Source organism: Megalobrama amblycephala, linkage group LG3 (genome assembly GCF_018812025.1).
Source record: "Megalobrama amblycephala isolate DHTTF-2021 linkage group LG3, ASM1881202v1, whole genome shotgun sequence".
Taxonomy (NCBI): domain Eukaryota; kingdom Metazoa; phylum Chordata; class Actinopteri; order Cypriniformes; family Xenocyprididae; genus Megalobrama; species Megalobrama amblycephala.
The window spans coordinates 6,291,107-6,316,813 of NC_063046.1; the positions used below are offsets into that span (position 1 = coordinate 6,291,107).

The 25,707-nt window shown below is 37.6% G+C and overlaps 1 protein-coding gene across 2 annotated transcripts; it reads right to left on the reverse strand.

The window, feature by feature from the left end:
* Positions 1–522: 522 nt before the first annotated feature.
* On the reverse strand, positions 523–23,388 carry LOC125264377 (apolipoprotein L3-like). Of its 2 annotated transcripts, XM_048183640.1 has the most exons (5): positions 22,643–23,388; positions 13,248–13,314; positions 9,979–10,032; positions 7,805–7,838; positions 523–1,842 (listed from the first exon to the last, which is right to left on the reverse strand). In XM_048183640.1, the coding sequence occupies exons 4-5, from the start codon at positions 7,816–7,818 to the stop codon at positions 1,008–1,010; spliced, it is 849 nt and encodes a 282-aa protein (XP_048039597.1). In that variant the 5' UTR covers positions 7,819–7,838; positions 9,979–10,032; positions 13,248–13,314; positions 22,643–23,388; the 3' UTR covers positions 523–1,007. The 2 variants fall into 2 exon arrangements, with proteins under 2 accessions (XP_048039597.1, XP_048039595.1); XM_048183638.1 differs by lacking the exons at positions 13,248–13,314; positions 22,643–23,388 and adding an exon at positions 10,147–13,238.
* Positions 23,389–25,707: the final 2,319 nt, after the last annotated feature.

Sequence of the window (25,707 nt, forward strand, 5' to 3'; positions counted from 1 at the left end):
AATATGCTGTTGTTCATAGAGATTTTTAGATGGATGCAGAGGCTTTTTAGGTCAAGTAGAATCTGCGATTCTCTGACCAGTTTGTTTCTTGGTTTCCATGGTTGCAATACGCTGTGTTTTACGCCAGCTGGCAACCTGTGATGTTGAAATACTACTGGATAAACTGGCAGCACTCGGTTTCGCACAGACCAAACCAAAGACAGACATTCCGACACGGAACACACATTTTCAAAGTAGAATATCTGGCTGTAGCATTGTTTTTCTGAGAAACAAGTAGGTGAACTCAGCATGTTTCCTAAATATCTGCAAACATATCTGGGTATTTTTATGCTTTATTAAGGTGAAAATCTTACATAGAGTCCCTTTAAGCCAGACACACACTGCACAATTGTAGCCTCAATTTTCACTCGCAGGCAGTTTCGTGAAAATTGTAGACAAATGACACAATCAGAGTTAAATCAGTGCATATTCACATGAATGACAGTCGTGTTTTGTGAATTATCTAAGACGTGAAAGAAAGACCACACAATTTGGTGAATATATGGTTGAGATGATCGTGTAATATAGCTTTAATATTACATTACAGAACAGTAACATATACAACAAAAAATATCAACAGTCATTTAAAAGAATGTTTGATTGAACATGCAAACAGTTGCTCATCAAAATAAAACAAAGTGAAAGACTATGACAATCAGAGTAATTTAATTTCACAGTACAAAATAAATGTAAAAAAAAGTTACATTTGGCCTCATTTTCCTCACTATGTGCTGAGTTTGTATGAAACACAAGCCCTGAAATCATTAGCAAATGCCCAGAAGAAAATCCCAGAATATGTAAGCGTATAACTTTTTTATAATTCAGAACACCCTGCCTGCAAAGACTGCACACTTTCTGTGATTAAGTGCACACATTTTTAAAGATTCCAGTTTAAAGAGTGCACTGCTTTGACTGTATTATTGATAATAATATCAGACAAAGCAGTTCAAGCTCTTCTTAAACAATTTTCAACAGATTTGTAACTCTCTGTTAAAAGTGTCTCTAGCTTTTTCAATTTCATCCACAGTTTCCTGAAATTTAGCTGCTCTTTTTCTCATTTCATAAATAAATTTCAAAGTTTCTGATTTGATTGCTTCTGCTTTTCTCTCTTCTTCTGGTTGATTCATTTCAGAGATCTCTATTGAATCATTAACAATACTGTAAAGATCAAGAATAAGAAATAGAGATGAGATTGCCGTACATAGTTTCCCAACCCCTTGGAGAGTTTTGGCAGCTTTTGCAGCCACATTTCCAAGTTTAACAGTTTTATATACAGTTACAAGTTTTGCCAAGCCCACACCCATTTTCACAGATCTCACACTTGTCAGTGTTATTTTAAATGTAGCAGAATACATCTGCTCCATCTGCTGAAGCTCTTCTATGGTCTTACATATTGTATTCAGATGCTTAATAATTGGGGTGATTGTGTTCTGGAAATCATTGATGGTTTTCTCAATAGTCTCACGCAGGTTTTTCTGCTGGACAATGTTAGTGATGTTAGATGCTGCACCTGTTACTCCTCCAGCTATCCCAACAGCAGTACCAACACCAGCAACAGCTAAAGAAAGACCAGCTGTGAACGGGGCCAAAAAGAAACCCACTAAGGCTGCGATTCCTCCCACTGCTCCTACTGTTGATCCTACCAAACTGCCCACTGTAGTGCCTTTGTGCATGGATTCAAGTTCATCAGTGATGCCATTCAGCTGCTTTATTTGACCAATGAGGGTTTGATGATTTCTGTCAAATTCTGAATTCAGTCCCTCAATGCTTCTTTGCAGTTCATCTTTCAGAGCTTCAATTTTCCTGAAATATCAAAGTTTAAACATTACCATAATAGCTCATTTGTTAAATAGTGAGTATGTATGTGTCTAAAAACTAAGTGGGACACTATGGAGGCCCAAACCTGCAGAAAATGAATGAACAAACAAACAAACAAATGAATGAATAAACAATATTTTTTTTTATTTGGTTCAAACGTCATTTTTTTATTACTTTTTCCTTTTGTTCAATTTTTTTCTTTTTTTAATTTTTATTTGTAACTTCTATTACTTATTTTTTCACTTTATTTTTTATCTATTTTTATTAGGGATGCACCGATACCATTTTTTAAGGACCGAGTACCGATACTTTTTTCTAGCACTCGCCGATACCGATACATTTAGTAATTTCTCTCTCTATCTCTCTCTCTCTTTTTTTTTTTTTTTTGGTGATGTTGCAGTTTTCCAAGCACAACACAGTGAGACTAATGAGTGTAGGACTTTTTATGTGCTTGTCACAAACTTAAAGAACAAACATTTCACAGTGTCCAATAACCTTCAAAGGGCATATAGCTATAATTGTTGTTATATAAAAAGAAATTTACAATACTATAGAGACACAAATTAAATAAACTTGTTTTTCAGATACAGTAGGTTTATTTACCATGTATACATTTATTTAACATCGTTTGTTGTTTTATTAATGACAAATATAGGCTACGGACCCTTTAAGACCGAATCCATGGATACTGACATATATCCTGTTTTCACCCAAATGTTTACGCCCACTTAACCCATAACCTACTGTACTTACGTGAAATACTCCACACGATGGACATTTTGACAACTATGTGTGCATTTGACCATTCGTGCGAGAGGAGAACTGATCGCTCGCTGCCTGAGAGAACTGGGATCGCGCGAAAGAAAGAAAGAGAGAGAGGGAGAGAGAGAGCGCTTCTGTTCTGTGTCATTCAGCGCGATTCCGCCTATCCCGCCTTCACTAATTGATAACGAATTGTGATTGAAAGCATGCAGTTCGCAATGTGCAGGGGCGCCCCTAGCAATTTTGGGCCCTATGAAAGAAAATGAGGTTGGGCCCCCAACCCAACCCAACCCAACCCAACCCAACCCATTCCGCACCAAAGATACAAGCCAACCAAAAGTCTTTGTCTACATTTACTAATACTAATTGTAAAAACTGTAAAATACTAAAACTATTACTTTTGCTTTTGGTTTTGACCACTAGGTATCAGTTTATAGTCAGAGACCTACAATGGCTCTAGTTAGCAGATAAAGAGAATTATTAAAATGTAAATGTATTTAGACAAATACAATACAGATATTCATAGAAAATGTAACATTCTTAAACAATGGTTAAACATACATTATATTAAACATGAACAAAGTGCAATATGAAATACACTGCAGCAGTGACTTGTAATAATCAATTAGACACTAGACTAGAGCTAACATTACAGCACAGGAAGCTCTCTCTCTCTCTCTCTCTCTCTCTCTATCTCTCTCTCTTTCTCTGCCCTCGTAACCTCTCTTTTCATTTTTGACAACCTTCGTCGAACTTGAAGATATCTCTAATTTGACAGTTTACCATCTGATCTCACAAAGTAACTATTCCAGTGTTTCCCAACAACACTATTAAAATAAAACAAAACTGCACAAACATGCATTGCTACAAAATGCATATAAATCTATTATATTAAAAGTAGTACTCACATTTAATGCTTAACTTGAGCTTAAGTCAAATAAGAACACAATAATGATGTTAGTGATAAAACGAAATATTTACATATCATTGGTTTGAATTTAAAACTCGTATTTAATTAAACACTGTCATCGAAGTTGGTATTGTGGCTTTATATAGATATTATAGCAGACTTGCACATGTCATATAATATTAACATTTTATGAAAATCAAGCTGAAATTGAGTTACGAGGTTTTTGACCAGATATTTTGTCTCTTACTGAAACAGTCGCATCTGAGGTAGTAAGTCCATCGCATTGTTTTCATCATCGTACAGTATATAAAGTTTATTGTGGCGTTAATCTTGTTGAAATCTCATGATTAAAATATCATGATATGATGAAGCGCTATGCACAGGAGTCAAACAGTATGCTTCAACGACGACAAAGACATACAAAATACAAAAAACGTTAGCCTTTATGGACATAGTGTTTCTTGAGTAAAGAAAACACTGTACTTACATAAACATCGGTTCTTTATTTACCCTCGCACTTCAAAGAAGCAGAGATCTCTGACTCCAAACTATGCATGCGCGGGCAGGCGTGGCGGAGTTATGGAGTTATATGAGATTTGACTGACAGTTTGAGGAGCCAATGGAGTTACGAGGTTTAGTTACACGCTCATTTAAATGCTTTTTATTGGTTAAATATTTGTAAAACCCACATACAGACATAAAGGATGACCAATATAACTAATTTTATAAAACAATGAAGAAATATAGAGATACAAGGTTTTGTCCGGACAGCGCTATGATTCTTATTTGTAGCATTTATTTTTAGGAATTTTATCATTGCACAGCTGACAAGCTGTCACGGCACATTAGTGCGCGGTGCAGTGGATGGGTTGGGAAACACTGCTCTAGACTACATAGGACGGGACGAAACCATGCAGTGAATGGGGGGATCATTTTGCCGGAAAATGCAGAAATAAGCCTCAATTTTGTTTTATTTGTAATTCTTTGGTAGATTATATATTTATCATTTCTATTAAATTACTACTAGTACTAATACTACTATTAAAACCTATCTCTGGGGGCTTATCCCTTAGAATCGTCCCCACCGATATAATAACCATATTTATTATACCTCACCAATATTTCCAACGAACGGCGGCGATCAAGTGCCACACATGGAAATGGTCGAGCACCTACAGAAAAACTAGATATTCTCCATTTGTTTTAACCAATACAAAATTGCGAAATTCAGACACGACTTTCTTCACACGTTAATATTTAATTTATTGCGGGTTCTGGTGTTATTATATTGAAAAATGTCGAGCGCGCATCAAATGCGCGAGCAATCTCTCCACTCACAGGCGGATTCCCTTGCACAAAACTGGACGCGCGCGCGCTCTCGCTCAGATATCACATCTGCGCGCTCAAACTTTTGTCCTCCTGCATGTGCAGCCGTGAATCTAGAATTGTCTTCTCTCCAGGATTTAATGTTGCCATAAGCGCAACAGTGTGGGCACCCACAGGCAGAAACATTAATCGGCGCATATGCCAAGTTTGCCAACAAATGTAAATCAATATTTAATAGCCGTAGTAGTTGTAAATTTATCTGTCTCATGTGTCTCGCATTGTCCTGCAAAATCACATCTACTGTCCTGCAACAGATCAATAGCCAGGTGGTCTACTGCAGAGTGAGTTGCTCCATCTCACACGCAGACTCAGAGGAAGAGAAATTCTCCAGTAACGTACAGAAACAGATTTGATAACGTCAGAGTTTATCTATACAACGCAGACTTGTATAATAATTTAGCCGCTGGGCTCGTTGCCAGGTTTTGGTACCCGCGCCTACCTGTAGCCTAAACTACAGCTGGTTAAAGGCTCGCACACCCCGTCCATGTGCAGGACGATCCACGTGTACAACAGGTCATGTTAAATCCGTTTTTCCGCGCTCACGGCCAAAGGAGAATAATTTGAAAGGCTGGTGTGCTCAACTGCGCGCGAGATGCAGCAGAACGCAGAAAATTAAGTATAACTGGTCCTTTATGCCGGTGGAATGGCAATCGCGCCTGCCTATTAATCGGTCTAATTTGTAGCACAATCGGCCGATGCCGATTAATTAAAAAATGCTAAAAATCGGCCCGATATATCCGCCGGCCGACCTCTAATCAGTATGTCTTTACATAGTACTATGTTTTATTAACAAGGTGTAGGTTATATTGAATCTGTTAATATCACTGTTTTAATGCATTACGTCGCGTTAAAGGATTAGTCCACTTTCACATTACAATTTCCTGGTAATTTACTCACCCCATGTCATCCAAGATGTTCATGTCTTTCTTCAGTCGAAAAGAAATTAAGGTTTTTGATGAAAACATTCCAGGATTTTTCTCCTTATAGTGGACTTCAATGGACTCCAAAAGGTTGAAGGTCAAAATTACAGTTTCAGTGCAGCTTCAAAGAGCTTTAAACCATACCAGACGAGGAATAAGGGTCTTATCTAGCGAAATGATCTGTCATTTTCGAATAAAAATGTAAATGTATGCTTTATATGTAAACAAATGATCTCCTTCCAAGTGGTTCTGCCAAAACTGCACTTCAAAAAGTTTACGCTGTATGTCCTACGCCTTCCCTATTCAACTTACGGAAAAAATGTAACTGTCGCTGTGTTCGTTCCATAAGTAGAATAGGGAAGGCGTAGGACATACAGCGTAAACTTTTGAAGAATACGAAAGTGCGGTTTTGGCAGAAGCACTTGGAAGGCGATCATTTGTTTATATAAAGCATATACATTTACATTTCTTCGAAAATGACCGATGATTTCGCTAGATAAGACTCTTATTCCTCGTCTGGTATCATTTAAAGCTCTTTGAAGCTGCACTGAAACTGTAATTTTGACCTTCAACCGTTTGGAGTCCACTGAAGTCCACTATAAGGAGAATAATCCTGAAATGTTTTAATCAAAAACCTTAATTTCTTTTCGACTGACGAAAGAAGGACATGGACATCTTGGATGGCATGGGGGTGAGTAAATTATCAGGAAAATTTTATTTGAAAGTGAACTAATCCTTTAAGCTTGTTTAAGCGTGATGCATTATTTGGCCTGATCTGTTTGTCTACATAGAAGGCTGCTTTATTAATGTTTTAATAATGTCTTTTAATATCACTGTCTTGATGCATTAAGTGTTTTTTTATAATGGTATTTTAGGAAAATGCTTAACTTGTTGGCTAATTAATTGCGTTAATTTTGTGTGCTCATCTGCTTATGTAGCTACATATACTTTATTACAGTAATAAGGTGTGTAGGCTACTGAATTCAGGCCTCCAATATCCCTGTCTTAGTACATTAAGCCACATTGAGAGTTTTTCACGTTAAGTGCTTTTAAGAATGTCTCGCGTTGCTGTGGGCATGTTGCCGTCAGTATCGCGACAGCATTTCGCTTGGGTATCAGACCCCTCATGAGTGAGAATGGGTTGACTTTTTAATGGGAACAAGAGGGGAGCAATGTCACTCATCATCATGTTGGTACAGGTGTTCTGCAATGCCCGTTTCAGTTTTAAAATCAAGTCATGTATTATCATGGTTTCAGAGTAATGGCTCTCGAAAGTGTGGGAGAAACAATAATTTAACAAAAGAACTTGCAGATTGACATTTTTTTCGACATGAATCTGTTAATTTTTAATTTTAGTTTATAAAGATGCAAAACGTAATTAAAAAATCTAAAAATTGGTCAATATTTTATTTTGTGCACATGAAGTTTGTGTATACGGGTTTAATTTAAATTTTGGTATTCCACATAGCATTTAAAAATACAACAAGCATTCTTTCTTTTTGCTTCCATGGTTAAAAAAGGAAAAATAGAATGGATGCAAGAGTACACAGACCCGTACCATTTGTGTATTACTTAGTTGTTTTTTTATTGTTACATTTATTTATAATTTTTTTCAGGTTTGGTCCTCCAGGGAATAACAATGAGCAATATATTTATAACTTTTGTTAAATAAAAATGTAATTATTCATTGATTGTTAGTTTTAGTTTCATTATTTTAGTTTTAATTTAGTTCATCAACTAAATTTAAAAGGTACAAATTTTGATTTTTAGAATTTTAAAAATGTTGAAATTAACATTAACTAAAATTAATAAATGCTTTACTTATTGGTGAAAGTTCAAGTTAACTAATGTGAACAAAGTCTTTGAGAAAAGTGTATGTACTTACATTGATAATGTATTTGATAATCAGTTGATTATAAAGCTAATAAAGATACCAGTAAAATCAAAGCTTTGAAAAATAAATACTTACTGCGGGGACATCATTTCTAGTCGATTCACTTCACCTGTATTGGACATTAAGCATTTTCAAAGATTACTCTAATGATAATTTATAACTAACAACATGCTGCCTGTAAAAAGGTAGCTTAAGTGATTGCAAAGGGTTTTGTCTTTTGTTTTGTTTTTAGGAAGCTAGAAGCAAAGCTGATCAGGTAATATAGTCATCATCATCAGATAGAATGGTTTACTAACTTCATTGCTGACCAAAAATGGTACTTTATTATTAATAGATGATTTTTACCTTTCTTTGCTCAGATCAGAAATTATGAATTAAAGCACATATATGATTTAATGTATTTCAGTGTTAATAGTAAATGTTGCTGCAGCTAATCCAAATTAAAATGAACCCAAACTAAATGAAGAATCAGCATACGGATCTGAAAAATGGTTACATGCTTCATGCTGCAATACATGATGGAAGCTATGAGTTTTAGTCTTTGGTGAAATTGTTGAGATTCATATGCTGATTCTTGATGTCTGTGTGTGTCATAAGATTTTTTTCCTCCATAATTTAAAAATTCTAATACAGAAATTCTGATCTGTTGCAAGAAAGTATTGTTTGTGAATATAATCTATTAATAACCACTTTTGATCAGGGATAATAGTATTCAAAAAAATCACACCTGATTTTTTTTCTGGACCACCCTTACAGAATGAAAGTATATTTCCTTATATGTATGATCAATATATTATATAGTGTAAATATACTGAATAATATATGAAATAATGTATTATGGTAATACTACATTATATTGAATAATACATAAGGAATTGCTTTTCATATATTGAAAAATGTATTTACAGTATATTTACACTGTAAAATGTCATTAGGTGAGGATATACTTTGAGAACATGAGGAAAAAAATAAATTTAAATTTCTCAAGGATGTTTTACTCAAAGTTGTAGGTTTCTAATATAAAAACATACAAAAGAGTGTCAGGACGATGATAGACTGTGTATTTATTAATCTGCAAATACTTTGTGTGTGTCTGAAACTTAAATAAAACAATTAACTGAAACAATCAACTTAAAGTTGTTAATAGAAATGAATGCAATACACTTATGGCCTTTTAAATAAAGAAACATGCAGCATATCATCAATGTTTCTTTGTCTTCTGCTGGACTGGAGAACAGGCTATACTCTTTAGCACAATGGTGACCCACAAACTCAGACCCTTTAAATCCCAACAGGTCATTAAACACTAGATCTATCAAGATCTCATCAGAGGAGGGTTAAACAACAAAAACATTACCATTTAGATGGGCTCTTCAATTTATAACATTAGTTTTTCTCTAGCTGCTTTAACTATGTGTTTATAATACACAGTCTTTACAGCAAAAAGCTGAAAGAAATGCAGGGGATTATTTGTTGGGTGGTTATTGAAGATATACTCATCATCATTAAATATCTTGTGTTACAGATTTCACCCCAAGGTTCAAACATCTGTTAGATCATCAAATGGATTTAAAATAATGTATTTTAAACAGTGTAATACTGTAACGGTTTTTGACACATTGTGCACAAACCATATTGAAATGCAACCATTTTTAGACACACACACATACATCAAGAATCAACATATGAATCTCAACAACGGTGAATGCTGCAATTCATGCTGGGGACCATGGATGAGTTTTATAATATAGTAACTTCCAGCATGCATTGCAGCATGAAGAATGTTTTGTGTAATATATTGTATGTTTTTGTATTAGCAGCTTACAATTTTTAGTAAAACATCCTTGAGAAGTTTAAGGCAGAAATGAGTCCTTACATGATGTTGAAAATATATCTGCAATGACCAGATATGAAGTAGTTTTTAATCTTATACAGTGGTCCCTTGGATGTCTTAAAAATACATTATAAATGCTTTCATTTTGGGTCCTCAGGGGATGTCTTTTCAATGTTTGACAAATATGGCATAATGAAACAACATTCACAACATTCACAACTGAAAAAGCCAATACTCTCTTTGTTGCACATTTTTTATTTAAATTATAATATAAAAGTTGACTGCGTGCACATACTGTATTTGGAGTCCTCCAATTTGTGTTATTAATGTATTACCAAAATCACCTAAATTTAATTACCTAAAATTTTCACCTGTTAATTTTAATGTAAAAATTATTAATGTAAATTCAACTCACCTGGAATACGTATTAGCTGCCTAATTGAACCTCACGGAAGATCTCAACTATTATCTGTAAAACAGTGCAGTTATATTTGCACATAAACAACCAATGTATTTGTTTGTAAGAGGAATACTATGCCCTGTTAAATAATTTCAAGAAAGGAAAAAAAGTATTTTTACACACATTGATTCTGTGAAGATTGTCTGGCTGAACAATTTTCAGCTGAAATACTGCTCTATTTATTGAAGAATTAAGTCCCTCCCAACCAAATCCAATTGGTGAGTATGCAATACACCTTTATACTGTATATGTGTGCTTTCAGAAATGTGCATTTACATTTATTCATTTAGCTGACACATTGTTGTATTTGTTACACCCTTCGACTAATAACCAACTATGTATAGTTGGTTATTAGTTCTGATACAAGTTTCATAATTTATAATCATCATAAAGAGGAGGAACTTATTCATCACCCTATTTGGTAGAAGAAAAGAAAAACATAGTTCATGGAAGGAAAAAAAAAAAAAAGCTATAGTAAACACACACACATACTCCCCCTCAGTTTCCTGTTAACCTTTATATTCTATAGTAAGTATAAGCTAAAATGCATAGGATGCGTTTTCCTTCTGCCTTCAACCGTTGGTGGTTTCCTCAATCTACAAAGAGATACATAACACGTTGCATAGCAAAAGCGAGCAACTTTAACCTACCAAACTTCTAGCTTCTTTGAACTACACACACATTTCATCTGGCCCCAATTGTTTCCAAGACCACAACAGGAAGTCAGTTTTACAGTCAGTCAGTAACAGGCGAATTTCTATGCACAGTAATACACAGTGATGCAATTCCCCCTCCCAGATAGAAAAACTGGCCCAGATCTGGAGCAAACTTTGCACTTTCATTTGGCCCACTTTTAGCAGGAATGATGGCTCTTGGGCGGTCCGCTCCTGTTTTCCAGATTTGGGCCACAAGCAATCCATACCAATGCCGCATGTCAGCCATAAACAAACGGATAAAGCAGAACTGGCCCACTTCTAGGCAACAGTTTATTTTACTTCTGGCCCAGATCCAATACTTTGCTCTGGCCCACCAACCAGATGGGTGTCCGCTCCTGTTTTTCAGATTTGGGCCACAAGCAAGCCATGCAAATGCCGCATGTCAGCCATAAACAATACGAATAAAGCAGAACTGGCCATAATCAGGGCACCAGTTCATTTTAATTCTGGCCCAGATCCAACACCTTGCTGTTACCCAGATGTGAGCCAGTTCTGCTTCATTTGTTTTGTTCATGGCTGACATGCGGCATTACTGTGGATTTCTTATGGCCCAAATCTGGCAAACAGGAGCGGACCACACAAGTGCCATCATTCCTGCCAAATGTGGGCCACATGAAAGTGCCAAGTGTGTGCCAGATCCAACACCTTTGCTCTGGCCCACATACCTCATGGAATGATAGCACTTAGGCGGTCCATGCCTGTTTGCCATTTGGGCCACAAGCAAGCCATACCAATGCCGCTTGTGAGCCATGAACAAAATTAATAAAGCAGAACTGGCCCATATCTGGGCAACAGTTCATTTTAATTCTGGCCCAGATCCAACACCTTGCTCTGGCCGACAAACCGCGTTGAATGATGACATACCGCGTTGAGTGGTCCACTCCTGTTTGCAAGATCTGGGCCACAAGCAAGCCTTAGAAATGACACATTTCTGTCACAGTTGATTTTTATTCTAATCCTGGTCTTTCCCACACTCCGCATGTGGCTCACATGCTGCCTAGAATGGTGACATTTTGGCAATGCATTACTGTTTACCAGATCTGGTCCACAAGTCAAGTCATCTTTTTTTTAACACTTCATAGACTGTTTCAAAGCAGCTTTACAGGTATAAACAGGAAAAAAATTAAATTATTCCAACAGAGTTCAATTCTGCTGTAAAGCAGCTCTAAAAAGAAAATAGTGACATTGTTCAGCTAAAGTCAGTTTAGTTTTAATTCAGTTCTGTTCAATAGCTGTGTAGAGTTAATCAATTATGAAATCAGTTCAATTCATTGTAAAGTAGCTCTGCAGAAAACAGTGATGTCATCGTCCGGCTCAGTTCAGTTCTCATCTGATAGTGTTAGCGCAATCAAATCAATATTATTGCTGAATATCAAGTGTCCTTAACTTAGCAAGCCAAATGCAACAGGTGACAGAAATGACACTTGGCATTACCACAGTATCTCTTAGTTGAATCAAAAGTTTAAATTAGAAATAATAAAAATATACACTCTTTCATGACATGTATGTTTAAAGAGTCTTGCTGTTGTATTTACAAATTGGCTAGTTGACATGACCCATGTGCCTCTGCATGTAGAAGTTGTAATGGTCGTCTGTTTTGTGTTTTTAACATATCTTTAATTTTATATCTTTATTTATTTATTTTGCAGAATCTAATGTTGTAACATCACAGGGCTGCTGCAATCAGAGATTGAGCTTAGAATGATATCAGTATACTTTATACTATAAAAACATAACATCTGAAAATATTTTCTCTGTGCTTTATGTGCCATAACAAATTGTTTTCTAAACACAAAGTTAAAACAGCCAGAGAAAAAGTGCTGTTAAAAAGTCAAAGGGTCAAGAACCCAACTAAAGGAAACACTGATCACCATAACGGTGACACAAAATGGTGACTCTTCCCTTCAGTGATTCTGCTTGTTCAAATCAGGTGTTCATCACTAATGGACATTCATTACTCAATCACTTAATGATCTCGTTACCTTTAACACTGCTTCAGAGTTAATTTTAACACTCTTGAGTGTGGACTCAAATTCTGAGGAGTGTTAATTTAACACTGAGGTATTTGCTATGTTGTGTGAATAGGCTTGTTTAAGATGCATTGTCGCTGCACAAACAGATCAGCATATGACATCAAAGTATCAAAGCGGGAGCAATTTGAAAGTATAAGGAGACGTAGGCTCTCCAAATGCTCTTGCGGTACGTTGATGTCATACGCCAATCGGTCACAGCACCAATGTATCTCGAACAAGCCTAATGTAATCTGGAAATCATGATGTCATTGTGTCACAGTCACAGTCTGTCTCACCTTCCCCGGACTCCGTTTCCCAGCATCCCTCTGGTTCTTCACCTGCACTCACCAATCACCTGCATTTGCAAGCTATCACCATTGTTAACACTCATCAGCACACCACTACATAAGCCCCATGTTTACTCCACCACGTTGTCTGGTCTTGTCAATGGAAAGCACTACATCTCACATACCTGGAATCCTTACATGTTACTCACCTGAGATTCCATATCCACTTCCATTTGTCTTTCATCGTCTGTTCTCCGTTCCCTGTTGACCTTTCACCTATAAAGACATCATCCGTTATTCTCCAGCTAAGTGAATTTTCTAAAGTGCTTGATCATTCACTCGCCTACATTCTTGATCTGCCAGTGTCTGTGCCTCTGTCTAAATAAACCTGCCTGCCTCCGTCTGTGTCCCTGACAATTGTCATGTGAGTTACCAGCATCAGTTGCAATGTTTGGATCAGGGTACATTTTTCCTACTGTTATATGAATAATGTGTGAAAAGGAGCATCTGGCTTGAAACCAGTGGGACTGTTGGTGAGAACAGATCCAGAGTTTTTATTGCAGATCCAAGCATGAATTTATGGGAGTTCATGAGCATGTGTAAACCAGTGTAACTGAAACTTTACCACAAAAGTGAAAGAAGATCACCCATATTTATTTCTTTGTATTTCTTCCCATAAAACAAAATCACGCCAGGAGAATCAGTAGACTAAGCCTTTTTCATTTTTTCTACCACATTTATTTGTCTCCACATCTTTTTCTCTGTTGGTCATTGCTACTGTAATTCTTTTGAAACATGTTAATTTGAATGTGCCTAATTTAAAGTGCTTTGTTTAAAGCGATTACAGCTTGGGGAAAGAAACTGTTTAAATGGCGATCAGTAGAACATTTTACCGAGCGATACCTTCTCCCTGAGGGAAGCATCTCAAAGAAGGCCCCTGCAGGATGGCCTGAGGCATCGTTAACAAGTTTTAATGCTCGGTTCAAGAGTCTAGCTTTATATGTAACCTCCAGGAGCGGCAAAGTGCAGCCAATGATCCTGCTGGCTGAGCGAACCACTTTGTTCAAAGCCTTCTTCTCTTTCAGGGTGAGATTACCATACCACAAAGTAATACAACTAGTTAGAACACTCTCAATTACACAATAGTAAAAATTCAAAAGAATCTTAGTGTTTTGAGTAAACTCTTGAAGCCTGCGTAAAAAGAAGAGGCGCTGTCTCGCTTTCTTAGCAGTGCTAGTCGTATTAGAGCTCCAGATCAAATCATGAGAAAGAGTCACACCCAAAAATTTACATTTCTCAACAATCTGCACATCAGAATCATAGATAGTAATAGGCAACTGATTCCTGTTGTGACAAAAATCAATAACAAGTTCACACGTTTTTGAAGTGTTCAAAAGCAAGTTATTTTTTTTTACTCCATTGAACAACATTCTCCACTTCCTCGCGATACTGAGATTCATCATTTGAACTAATCAGCCCAATGATAGTTGTATCATCGGCATATTTGATTATCACATTATTATCATAGGATGCTACAAGGTCATGAGTATACAATGTGAACAATAGGGGGCTCAAAATACACCCCTGTGGTGAACCAGTGCTAACATACAACTCATCTGAAATACAGCCATTAATTTTGACCCTTTGTGGTCGACAAGTGAGGAAGTTTAAAATCCATTTACAAATGGCATCATCGAGTCCAAGACATTTCAATTTGTGAAAGAGCTTTGTTGGGACCATTGAGTTAAAAGCTGAACTATAGTCTATAAATAGCATTGTTGTAAGATGCTTATAGACAGAGTTCAAAGCAAAGGAAATGGCATCCTCAACACTTCTGTTTTTCCTATATGCAAATTGTAGTGTGTCCACAGACATAGGGATTTGATCTCTAACAAAGTCCAACACCAACCGCTCAAAGGTTTTCATCAAGACAGATGTGAGGGCCACTGGCCGATAGTCATTCAAACACGTCACAGGTGTCTTCTTGGGCACTGGAATTATGATTGATCTTTTAAAACTAACTGGAACAGTACACTTCCCAAGTGACATGTTAAAAAGATCAGTCAAAACAAGAGCAAGTTGCTCGGAGCACAGTTTAAGGACACGAGGAGGAATACAATCCGGACCAGGTGCCTTCCTAACCTTCGTCCTGGACAGGATCCTCTGGACATCCTCCTGAATGATTGTAAAACTCTGCTCATTACAAGCCGAAAAAACAACAGGTTCAACATATCCAGTTTCAAAACGACAATAAAACTCATTTAATTCGTTTGGCAAGGATGGATCAACATTAATGATAGATCCTCCTTTAGGTTTCCAATCGATGATAGAATTTAACCCTTGCCACATATGTCGAGGGTCCGCCTCCATGAAATGTCCCTCTATCTTAGCTCCATAGCTTCGTTTAGCAGCTTTAATAGAGCGCTCCAAAGAGTATCTGGACAACTTATAAGTAACAGCATTACCAGATTTAAAAGCCACGGCCCGCTGTTGTATTTTCCTATTTACATCCGCATTGTACCACGGGTTCTGACTAGCATGCCGTTTTATTACCTTTTTTGGAACACAGCAATCAATGCAAAAGTCGATGTACCCAGTCACTGCATCACAATACTCATCCAAATTTTCTGAATGGAACACAGACCAATCAGTAGCATCAAAGCATCCCTGTAATTTCACTTCACTCTCCTTCGTCCAGCACTGAACAATACATGACGAAGGTTTTGATTGTTTACTCCTCTGTATATATGTAGGAAGAAGTAACATAGAAGAGTGATCTGATTTTCCAAAAGCTGGTCTAAGACTAGATTGATAAGCAGATTTTACATTACTGTAACAGTGATCCAGGATATGTGCTCCCCTAGTTGGATGTTTAACATGCTGATAGTAGTTGGGAAAGACAGTTTTAAAATTACACTTATTAAAATCACCAGCTACTATAGCCACGGCATTAACATAGGAGTTCTCAAATTTGTGTACAATGTCACTTAGTTCACTCAAGGCAACAGAAATGTCCGCCCGTGGATGTATATAAACACCACACAGGAATATTACCGAAAACTCCCGTGGAAGATAAAAGGGGCGGCATTTCAAAATAAGACATTCCAAGTTAACGTTGCAGGTTTTATTCACGATGACACAGTCCATGCACCAAAGTTCGTTAATTAAAAAACACACACCTCCACCCTTCGATTTCCCGGTACGCTCCTTCACTCTGTCCAAGCGGTGGACAGAGAAACCCGGCGGCTGGAAAGAAGAATCCGGCACGCCGCTATGTAACCACGTCTCTGTCGGCAAAACACGGAGCAGTCCCGGGCCTCACGCTGGGCCTTAATACGACTCAGTAGATCGTCCATCTTATTTGGCAATGACTGAACATTCGCCAGGTAGATGGCCGGCAGCGGGATCCTCGACTGATGGCTGCGCAGTTTCACAAGCAACCCCCCTCGCTTCCCTCTGTGTCTGCGCTTCTTCCGCTGGTAGCCTGTAATGTCCTCGCTCAGGGGCTCAAATGTACGGCGTGTGTAGCGAGTCCTCCGCCCAGTTCTTTCTCTCTGCTCCCGACCTCCACGGCCCGACTCCTGGCCTCGCTTGCCTCAAGTGGGGCACACATCGAAATCAGCACACCTTAGACCAGTATTGATGAATGACAATCCACAACCTTCCTCACGAATCCTCAACAATGTCTCGCGGCCGTAACTTAAAGTGGCAAGTGCATTGAAGACAAAAACAAATAAAAAACAGACAGCGCACAAAAGAGCTCTTGCTACGGCGCCATACCTCGGCGCCATCTTGCGCAATCAAGTGTGATCAAGTGTCAAGTGTCAAGTCTTGACAACACATACGTTTAAAGAGTCTTTCTGCTGCTGTATTTACAAATTGGCTAGTTGACATGACCCATGTGCCTCTAAGTAGAAGTTGTAAGTCAAGTCACCTTTATTTATATAGCGCTTTTTACAATGCAAATTGTGTCAAAGCAGCTTTACAGCGATAACTGGTATATAATTTTGGCTGCACAGCAGCTCTTAAAGAATAGTGTCAATGCAAGCAGATCAAAGCACTGTTGAATATCAAATGTCAAGTCAAATGTCAAGTGTCCTCAACTAAGCAAGCCAAAGGTGACAGCGGCAAGGAACCCAAACTCCAACAGGTGACATCAGGTGGCAAATAGGTGTTAAAATGGAGAAAAAAACCTTGGGAGAAACCAGGCTTAGTCAGGGGGCCAGTTCTCCTCTGTCGAACAGTGCTTTGTTACGATTCAGGTTGCTGTCATAAGTCCGATAGGATCGCAACATTCAAAGTATTTATTTCAGTTCAATCCAGTTGAGGATTGTATTCATCACTGCGGTATGGACGGTTTGTTGAGGAACTGTGCTACTGTCTTTCATGTCGATGAGGCCTTCACAGGGGATGATCTAGTTCAGTGGTTCCCAACCACATTCCTGGAGGCCCACCAACACTGCACATTTTGCATGTCTCCTCAATCAAACACACCTGATTAAGGTTATCAGCTCATTAGTAATGACTCAAAGATATAAAATGGGTGTGTCAGACAAAGGAGACATGCAAAATGTGCAGTGTTGGTGGGCCTCCAGGAATGTGGTTGGGAACCACTGATCTAGTTGACTCAATCTCTGCTGATACTTCAGGGCTGCGTTGTGGTCGTGTCAAGGCGCCGGTCCTCGGTCTCACCTGGATACGGCCCAGATCCGGTTGACTACGGTAAACCTCGGGATAAACAGAAAGACTAATATTAGCGTAGATGCCATTCTTCTTCTGATGTAACGAGTACATCTGGTGTTATAGGAAGTGTTCCCGGTTCCGGCTGACCTAATTTATGCAGCTTAATAATCCTTTAACGGATTTGAAAATATAAATTGATAATGTGTTATGTGTATGCCAGGTTAAAGAGATGCGTTTTTAGTCTAGATTTAAACTGACAGAGTGGGTCTGCTTCCCGAACAATGCTAGGAAGATTGTTCCAGAGTTTAGGTGCCAAATAGGAGAAGGATCTACTGCCTGCGGTTGATTTTGATATTCTAGGTATTATCAGCTGGCCTAAATTCTGAGATCGCAATAGACGTGAAGGACTATAATGCTTTAAGAGCTCGCTCAGGTACTGGGGAGCTAAACCATTTAATGCTTTGTAAGTAATTAGCAAGATTTTAAAATCTATACAATGTTTAACAGGAAGCCAGATGACAGAACTGGGCTAATATGGTCATACTTCCTAGTTCTAGTAAGAACTCTAGCTGCTGCATTTTGTACAAGCTGTAGTATATTTGTCAAGCGAGTGGAACGACCACCCAGTAAAGCGTTACAGTAATCTAGCCTTGAGGTCATGAACGCATGAACTAACTGTTCTGCATTTTTCATTGAGAGCATATGTCGTAGTTTAGATATATTTTTAAGATGGAAGAATGCGGTTTTACAGATGCTAGTAACATGGCCTTCAAATGAAAGATTGGTATCAAAGAGCACACCCAGGTTCCAAACTGACGATGAAGACTTAACAGAGCAGCCATCAAGTGTTAGACAGTATTCTAGGTTATTACGTGAATACGTTTTTGGTCCAAAAATTAGTATCTCTGTTTGCGGTACTCCATAGTGAACTTGTGATCTCTTCGTTTACTACTACGAACTGATAGCAGTCAGATAAGTATAATTTGAACCATGACAATGCAATTCCACTAATGCCAACATAATTTTTGAGTCTATTTAAAAGAATATTGTGATCAGTAGTGTCAAATGCAGCACTAAGATCCAGTAACACTAATAGAGAGATACAACCACGATCTGATTATAAGAGCAAATCATTAGTAACTCTAATGAGAGCAGTCTCAGTACTACGGTACGGTCTAAATCCTGACTGGAAATCCTCACAGATACTATTTCTTTCTAAAAAGGAACATAGTTGTGATGATACTGCCTTTTCAAGTATTTTTGACAGAAAAATGAGATTTGAGATCGGCCTGTAATTGACTAAATCTCTAGGATCAAGTTTTGTTTTTTTAATAAGAGGTTTAATAATATCCAGCTTAAATGTTTTTGGTGCGTATCCTAGTTATAAAGATGAATTGACGATATTAAGAAGAGGATCTATGACCTCTGGAAGCATCTCTTTCAATAGCTTAGTTGGTATAGGGTCTAACATACATATTGTTGATTTTGATGATTTAGCAAGTTTAGACAATTCTTCCTCTCCTAAAGCAGTAAATGAATTGAATTTTTCCTCAGGGACACGACAATGGACTGTCTGACTCGTTACTGTAGTAGACGGTTGCATGGTTATAATTTTTTCTCTAATATTATCAATCTTGCAAGTAAAGAATTTCATAAAGTCATTACTGCTGTGCTTTTTGGAAACATCAGAAGTTGAAGCTTAATTTCTTGTTAATTTAGCCACTGTATCAAATAAATACCTAGGATTGTGCTTATTTTCTTCTAAAAGTTTTGAAAAATAGGCAGATCTAGAAGTTTTTAAGGCCTTTCTGTACTCAATCATTCTCTCTCTCCACGAAACGCGAAAAACTTCTAGTTTTGTTTTCTTCCAGCTGCGCTCCATTTTTCTGGCTGCTACCTTTAGGGCCTGAGTGTGCTCATTATACCATGGCGTTGGATTAATTTATTTAATCTTTTTTAAATGCAAAGGAGCAACTATTGCTCATTACAGTCTATTGTGCTGGAAAAGACAGAGGCAATAGTTTCTGTTGCAACATCGAGGTCTTCTAAGCTGCCTGGTATGCTAAGGCAATGAAACTGATCAGGAAGATAATTTATAAAGTGATCTTTAGTGGTAGAAGTGATGGTTCTATCATATTTATGGCAGGGAGGCAGTTTTGCTGCCTTGACTAAATGTAGTATACACGAGACTAGATTATGATCTGAGATGTTTCAACAGCATCAATATCGATTCCATGTGACAATATTAGATCTAAAGTATGATTACGACAATGAGTGGGACCTGACACGTGTTGTCTAACACCAATAGAGTTTAGAACAGTGGTCTCAAACTGCCGGCCCGCGGGCCATTTATGGCCCGCCCTCCCTCTCTACCCGGCCCGCAACTGATCTCAAAAATAAAACATAATCCGGCCCGCTAAATTATTATTATTATTCTCTAGTTGCTACCTGTCTGATATGCAAAGAAAAAGTCGCCGTTCTATGGGATCATTCACATATCGCGTCACATAAGCGGCTGAGCCGCATTCTCCTTCTTTCCAAAGCGCTTTTGCTCCAGTGGCGTCTGTCGTTGCTATGCAACCATGAGCCGCGCTCTCAACCGCGTCGCTTCTATTATGAGCGCGCTTGCCCAAATTACAGTAAAAGCACTCGACTTTAAGTCACGAGCGTCGATTTAAACCACTGAAACACGTCTGATGCAGCCATTAAACGTTACCGATGCTCAAGCGGCATCTTGGACAAATGCGCTGCCAGGTGTCTGTCAAGTAACAGAAGAGTGTACAAATGTATTCAGGGATTGTATTTGTTCAGTACAGTGTTGGTCAGTGCAAAATTTTAATGTTATTTAAGCTAACATAATGTAAGGGAAAATACTTCCACTAAATATTAAAAACTAATAATGTATGTAACAATGAGAGATTTTTATTTTTTGGCAAAATAAAGTTGATATATATAGCTCCAGTTTTTTGTTTATTTCTGACCCCTCCACACCACAAGCGTTGATGGTTTTGTTCCTAAATTACTATATTTTTTTTATTCCATGTTGGATGTGAGAATTTGCACCAGACTATTGCAATTAATAGTATATTAGGCCTAGTAGTATTATATTAGTAATAGTATTATATAATTATATTACACTCTGTAACAATGAGAGAGACACTGCTGTTTACATTTAGTATGGTAAATAGAATATTTAGAGTATAGGTATAAAGATATTTTAGTAGGCACATTTGATGTAAATGAGAAATAATGCAAAGGAAAGTAAATTTTCTGAAATGTTGCGCTTTCTTGCGCTTGAATGTTATGGCCCTCCTATGAGGTGTCAATCACAGAAACGGCCCCCCGCCAATTTGAGTTTGAGACCCCTGGTTTAGAATGTCTGCAAATGCCAATCCCAATGAGTCTTTTTTATTATCTACATGGATATTAAAATCACCAACAACAAGGACTTTATCTGCAGCTAGTACTAATTCTGATAGAAAATCGGCAATTTCTTTGATAAAGTCTGTATGGTGTCCTGGTGGCCTGTATACAGTAGCCAGCACAAATGTCAACTTACATAATGTTACGTAAAGTACCATCACTTCGAAGGAATTATATTTGAAAGACTTCTGGCTGATACTGTAAATATTACTATAAATTACAGCAACACCACCCCCTTTGCCTTTCTGACGGGGATTGTGTCGATAATCATAACCTTGAGGGCTAGACTCATTTAAAGTAATGTAATCGTCCGGTTTTAGCCAAGCTTCCATCAAACACAGCACATCTAAAATATCATTTTAGATGTGCTGATAATATCATTTACAATTAATGCTTTTGAAGAAAGGGATCTAATATTTAACAAAACAAGCTTTATCATTTGTTTATCATTATTATTTCTATTTTTTATTTGTTGAACATCAATTAAATTTTTACCATTAAATGGGTTTGGAAGTTTTTTGTTTTTACTAATTCCAGGTACAGACACAGTCTCTATGTGATAATATCTAGGTGTAAGAGTTTTTATGTGTTGGGAATTATCTGACTTCTGTAACATGAGGCAGCTAGCAGATGGCCGGTTTAGCCAGTCTGTCTGCTTCCTGACCTGGAACCCAGTTTGTCATGTTTTAGTTCTAAGACTATGTGCCATATTACTAGAGAGAAGAGCAGCAGGTCAGGTCAGGTCTGCCCCAAAAACTTTTCCAATTGTTTGTGAAACCTATATTATTCTGTGGACACCACTTAGACAGCCAGCCATTGAGTGATGATAATCTGCTAACTATCTCATCACTCCGACGAACAGGAAGGGGGACCAGAGCAAATTACTAATGTGCCGCGTCACCCCCTGGGTGGTTTCTGCCGCGACCACGTAACACTTTCTTGGTCATGAGCCACTTCCTCTATTCATATTACTCAACTCCTGTAAAAGGTTTACCTTTATAGATTCAGGAGGAGTCAGGTAGGCGTACAATATTTTCTTTTTAGATTATATTATCTCAGGGTCTACTTCTGATCACTACCGTACCTCCTAGGCCTACAGTTCAGTTATCAACCAAGCCTACCTGGGTGGGGTGGGTTAGCCTTCCGTTAAGTGCACCACAGCTGGCTCTTCGCCCTCAGAGGACAGCTATGCCTGCTAATGCACTTCCACGGCCCACTCTGTTGCGACTGGTTGGCAACCTTGACTGACTTTGTAAAGTCCGTCGGGATATCTTTATAAAAATCTTTATATCTTTTTCAGACAGTCAACTTCTGATACCCCAAAAGGATTTTCACTCTACAACAATAAACAGACTGAGACAGTACTATCAGAGTTTGAGGGCAGTCCCCATTCTCATTTTATTATTTCTTGCAAAGGCAAAAGCTAAATACACCACTTTATGCCAGCTAAGCTGGAAGTTCCATGGGCCAGATAAATAATTACATTTTTAAAGCTTACCCTCTTCTCTATTCAGTATATGTTCTTCTCTAAGAAAATCAGGTGTCTTCTTTGATCTTCTGAGGGCTGTGGTCTGGCGAAGGCTTCCTCTTGCTGCTTGCTTGTATGCTCTTTCTTTCTTCAGCAAAACTACACAACTATTCTATTTCTCCTACTACAACTACTATTTCTATTCTCTTCAGAGAGCTAAAAAGGCCCCAATATTTGTATTCTCTTTTGACGCACTTTATCTCTTCATTTACGCACATGTGGTTTCTACTTGGATCAATTGCTAGGTTATTTGTCTATCACCTTTTTTCACTTGCGTCAATGCATTTCCTGTTTGCGTCAATGGCTTAAGCAATACACACATTTTTTTATTATACATTTTTATCAGATTTCTACCTTACTAGACATTTATTTCCTAACTGTCTTCATTCTTATCAGTTACACACGACAATGTCTCTATCCCCCAGAACCCATGTTCACTTACACACATAAAGCAACATCTGTCATTTTTACAGGATGTGGTATACACTTCACTTGAGCTCACAGCATGTGTTTTTGCATGTCTCATTTATGAAAACTTCATAGACCCCAGAGATTCTTCAAGTTTAGCAATTTTCTGCTTTTTATTATATCTTTTAAAATCTTTATCAAATTGTTTGGAAGAGAACACTCCATTTCTCTTGACACCCCCTCCTTGGAGTGTGATCTTCCCATTATAATTCCCTTCTCTTGCTTGAATTACTATAGTTTCCCCTGTACGTTTGTTCAATAAAATATACAATTTTCCTAACATCTGGTAAGTTACAACTTCAATTCCTTGCTTCAGCGGAGTCTCATCTCGGTATACCAGCCAATAACGTCTTAAAAATCGACCTTTTGTTTTTATTTTTAATATCAAATCTATATATACATTTGCAATTGGCAACCTAACCACTTCATTAATGAGGATGCGTTTTTCACGAGTAACCCAAATCCCGTAGTCTGGTGTACCTCGCTCGCATTCCCCACACTGGACCTGAATTCAGGGAGTTAAAAATTTAGATGCCACAATCATGTCTCTTAAAAACATAACATTTATTAAAGCCAATTCTATCCTGTTGATTGGCATCTCAACTTCTCTTGTCAAAGAGGTTCACTTTCCGGTGAGGCCCCTTTTAAGACAGGTTCTGCATAGGGTGCGTTTTTCACGATTAACCCAGATCTTGTTGCCTGGTGTATCTCGATCGCACTTCAAATGCTAGACCTGAATTTTTAGAGTTGTTAGTTCAGCTGCCAATACTCAGGAATCCCCTTTTCATTTATACTTTTTAATATTTTACCCCCATGGCTGATATATCTTTCTGTGAAACCCCCTGAAAGTCTATTCCACACTATTTCGCATGTTTTTAGTTCTAAATCTCTCTTATCATAATAAGGTCCTCTAACTAAAATTTCTCTTTGCCTCTGTCCAATTACTTTGGGTTCTGGGTTTTCTTCATTTACAACAATTTTCAACTTTTCCTCTTTTACTATATATATTCTTCCCATTTTCTCCTTTTCCTTTTGCTCCATCTCCTGCTCCCATTCTTCCAATTTCTCCTCCATCATTTTCTCCACCTATTTCAACATACTACATTAGATCTACTGATCCTTTTCCTGACATTGCTTCCCTAGCAGTACTTCTATTATTTTAAGTTTGCTCTCTGCCATACTCCAAATTGGTACTATTTTTTCTATAATAATCTTTACAGTTTTTGCCACATCTTCTATCCACATTTGCTTTCTATCTTCTACCATCTGCCATTCCCGTTGATTCCTGTACTTCAACCCTCTAACTATCCTAACATACCCAACTATCACTGCTTCTATTTCTCTTGCCAAATCTATCTCCTCTTGTTCTCTTTATCCAATCAAATTGGCCAAACAGTCTTCTAATTTATCAATATTCTCCAAAATTTTATCTTCCTCCTGTCGTGCTCTTTTTCTCTCTGTGGCAGAATCATCACTACTCCCATAGCTATACTCTTCCTCCACTGTGTCACTCTGGTTCAAGATTTCATCACATTCTTTGATCAAATCAGCCAATCGATCACATCCTCCACAATCTTTAAAATTATCAATTTCAGGCATTGACAAATCTGAGGGTTCTATATCAGTAAAATCATCATCATTGAAATCTTCTTTATTTTCACCCCCATTGATCTCCATCAATGTACGACTATCAATTTCTCTAAGAGGGTAATCTAAATAATTTTGGGATAAGGTTTCATGCTCAGTGAGATCCATCACCCCTCTAATTCTTCTTAATGAGGAGCCCATAGGTCCCCTAGGCAGCCCCCTCTCTTCTCCTCTGTTGCTCACGAAGCTCCCGTCTTCATCTGACATTGTTCCTGTCTAAGAAAGCCCAATGTCGTTAACTCTTTCTACTTTTTGCCTGTGGAACAACACTTCAAATAATCCCAACCACAAAATGATCAACATTTCAATTTTCTTTACTTTATGTGCAATTGCCAATATGGTCAGTACCATTACCCACATTATTCCTTTACCTATTATTATTTTAGTCTCCAATTTTTTCACATGTCCTTTCATTAATTGCTTAATTGGGTTCACAAGATCTGAAACTAGCATTATAGCAGTTGTTATCTCTAGCACACTGAAGGCAATCATCAGATTTTCAATTCTTACTTGTGGAATTTCAATTACACAATCCAAAAATCCATATGTAACCAGCATTGTTCTTTGGAAGTCTCCCATGCTTCCTTTTACAAATTTAAATCTGGTCATAAAACTCAAAATCCATAATTCCAAAATCAGGTTAAACCTGTTGTAGACTAATCTTAATATTTGTTTAATTATCATTAAAAGTCCAATTCCAATCCTCATGCTATTTTCCTTGTTTGGGTACCAGGACCCTGGTAGGATGCAGTACATCCACCAAACAAAAATTCTTAAGGAAAATCTCACCCATTCCAAATTGTCTTCAGTGCATTCATAAGTTCTGGTGAAGTTGCTTGAATTGCTTGCCATTGTTCTCTTTTTCTTCAGACCCTTTCAGTCTCGTGTCTTTGGTCAATAATATGTGTAAATTGAAACAC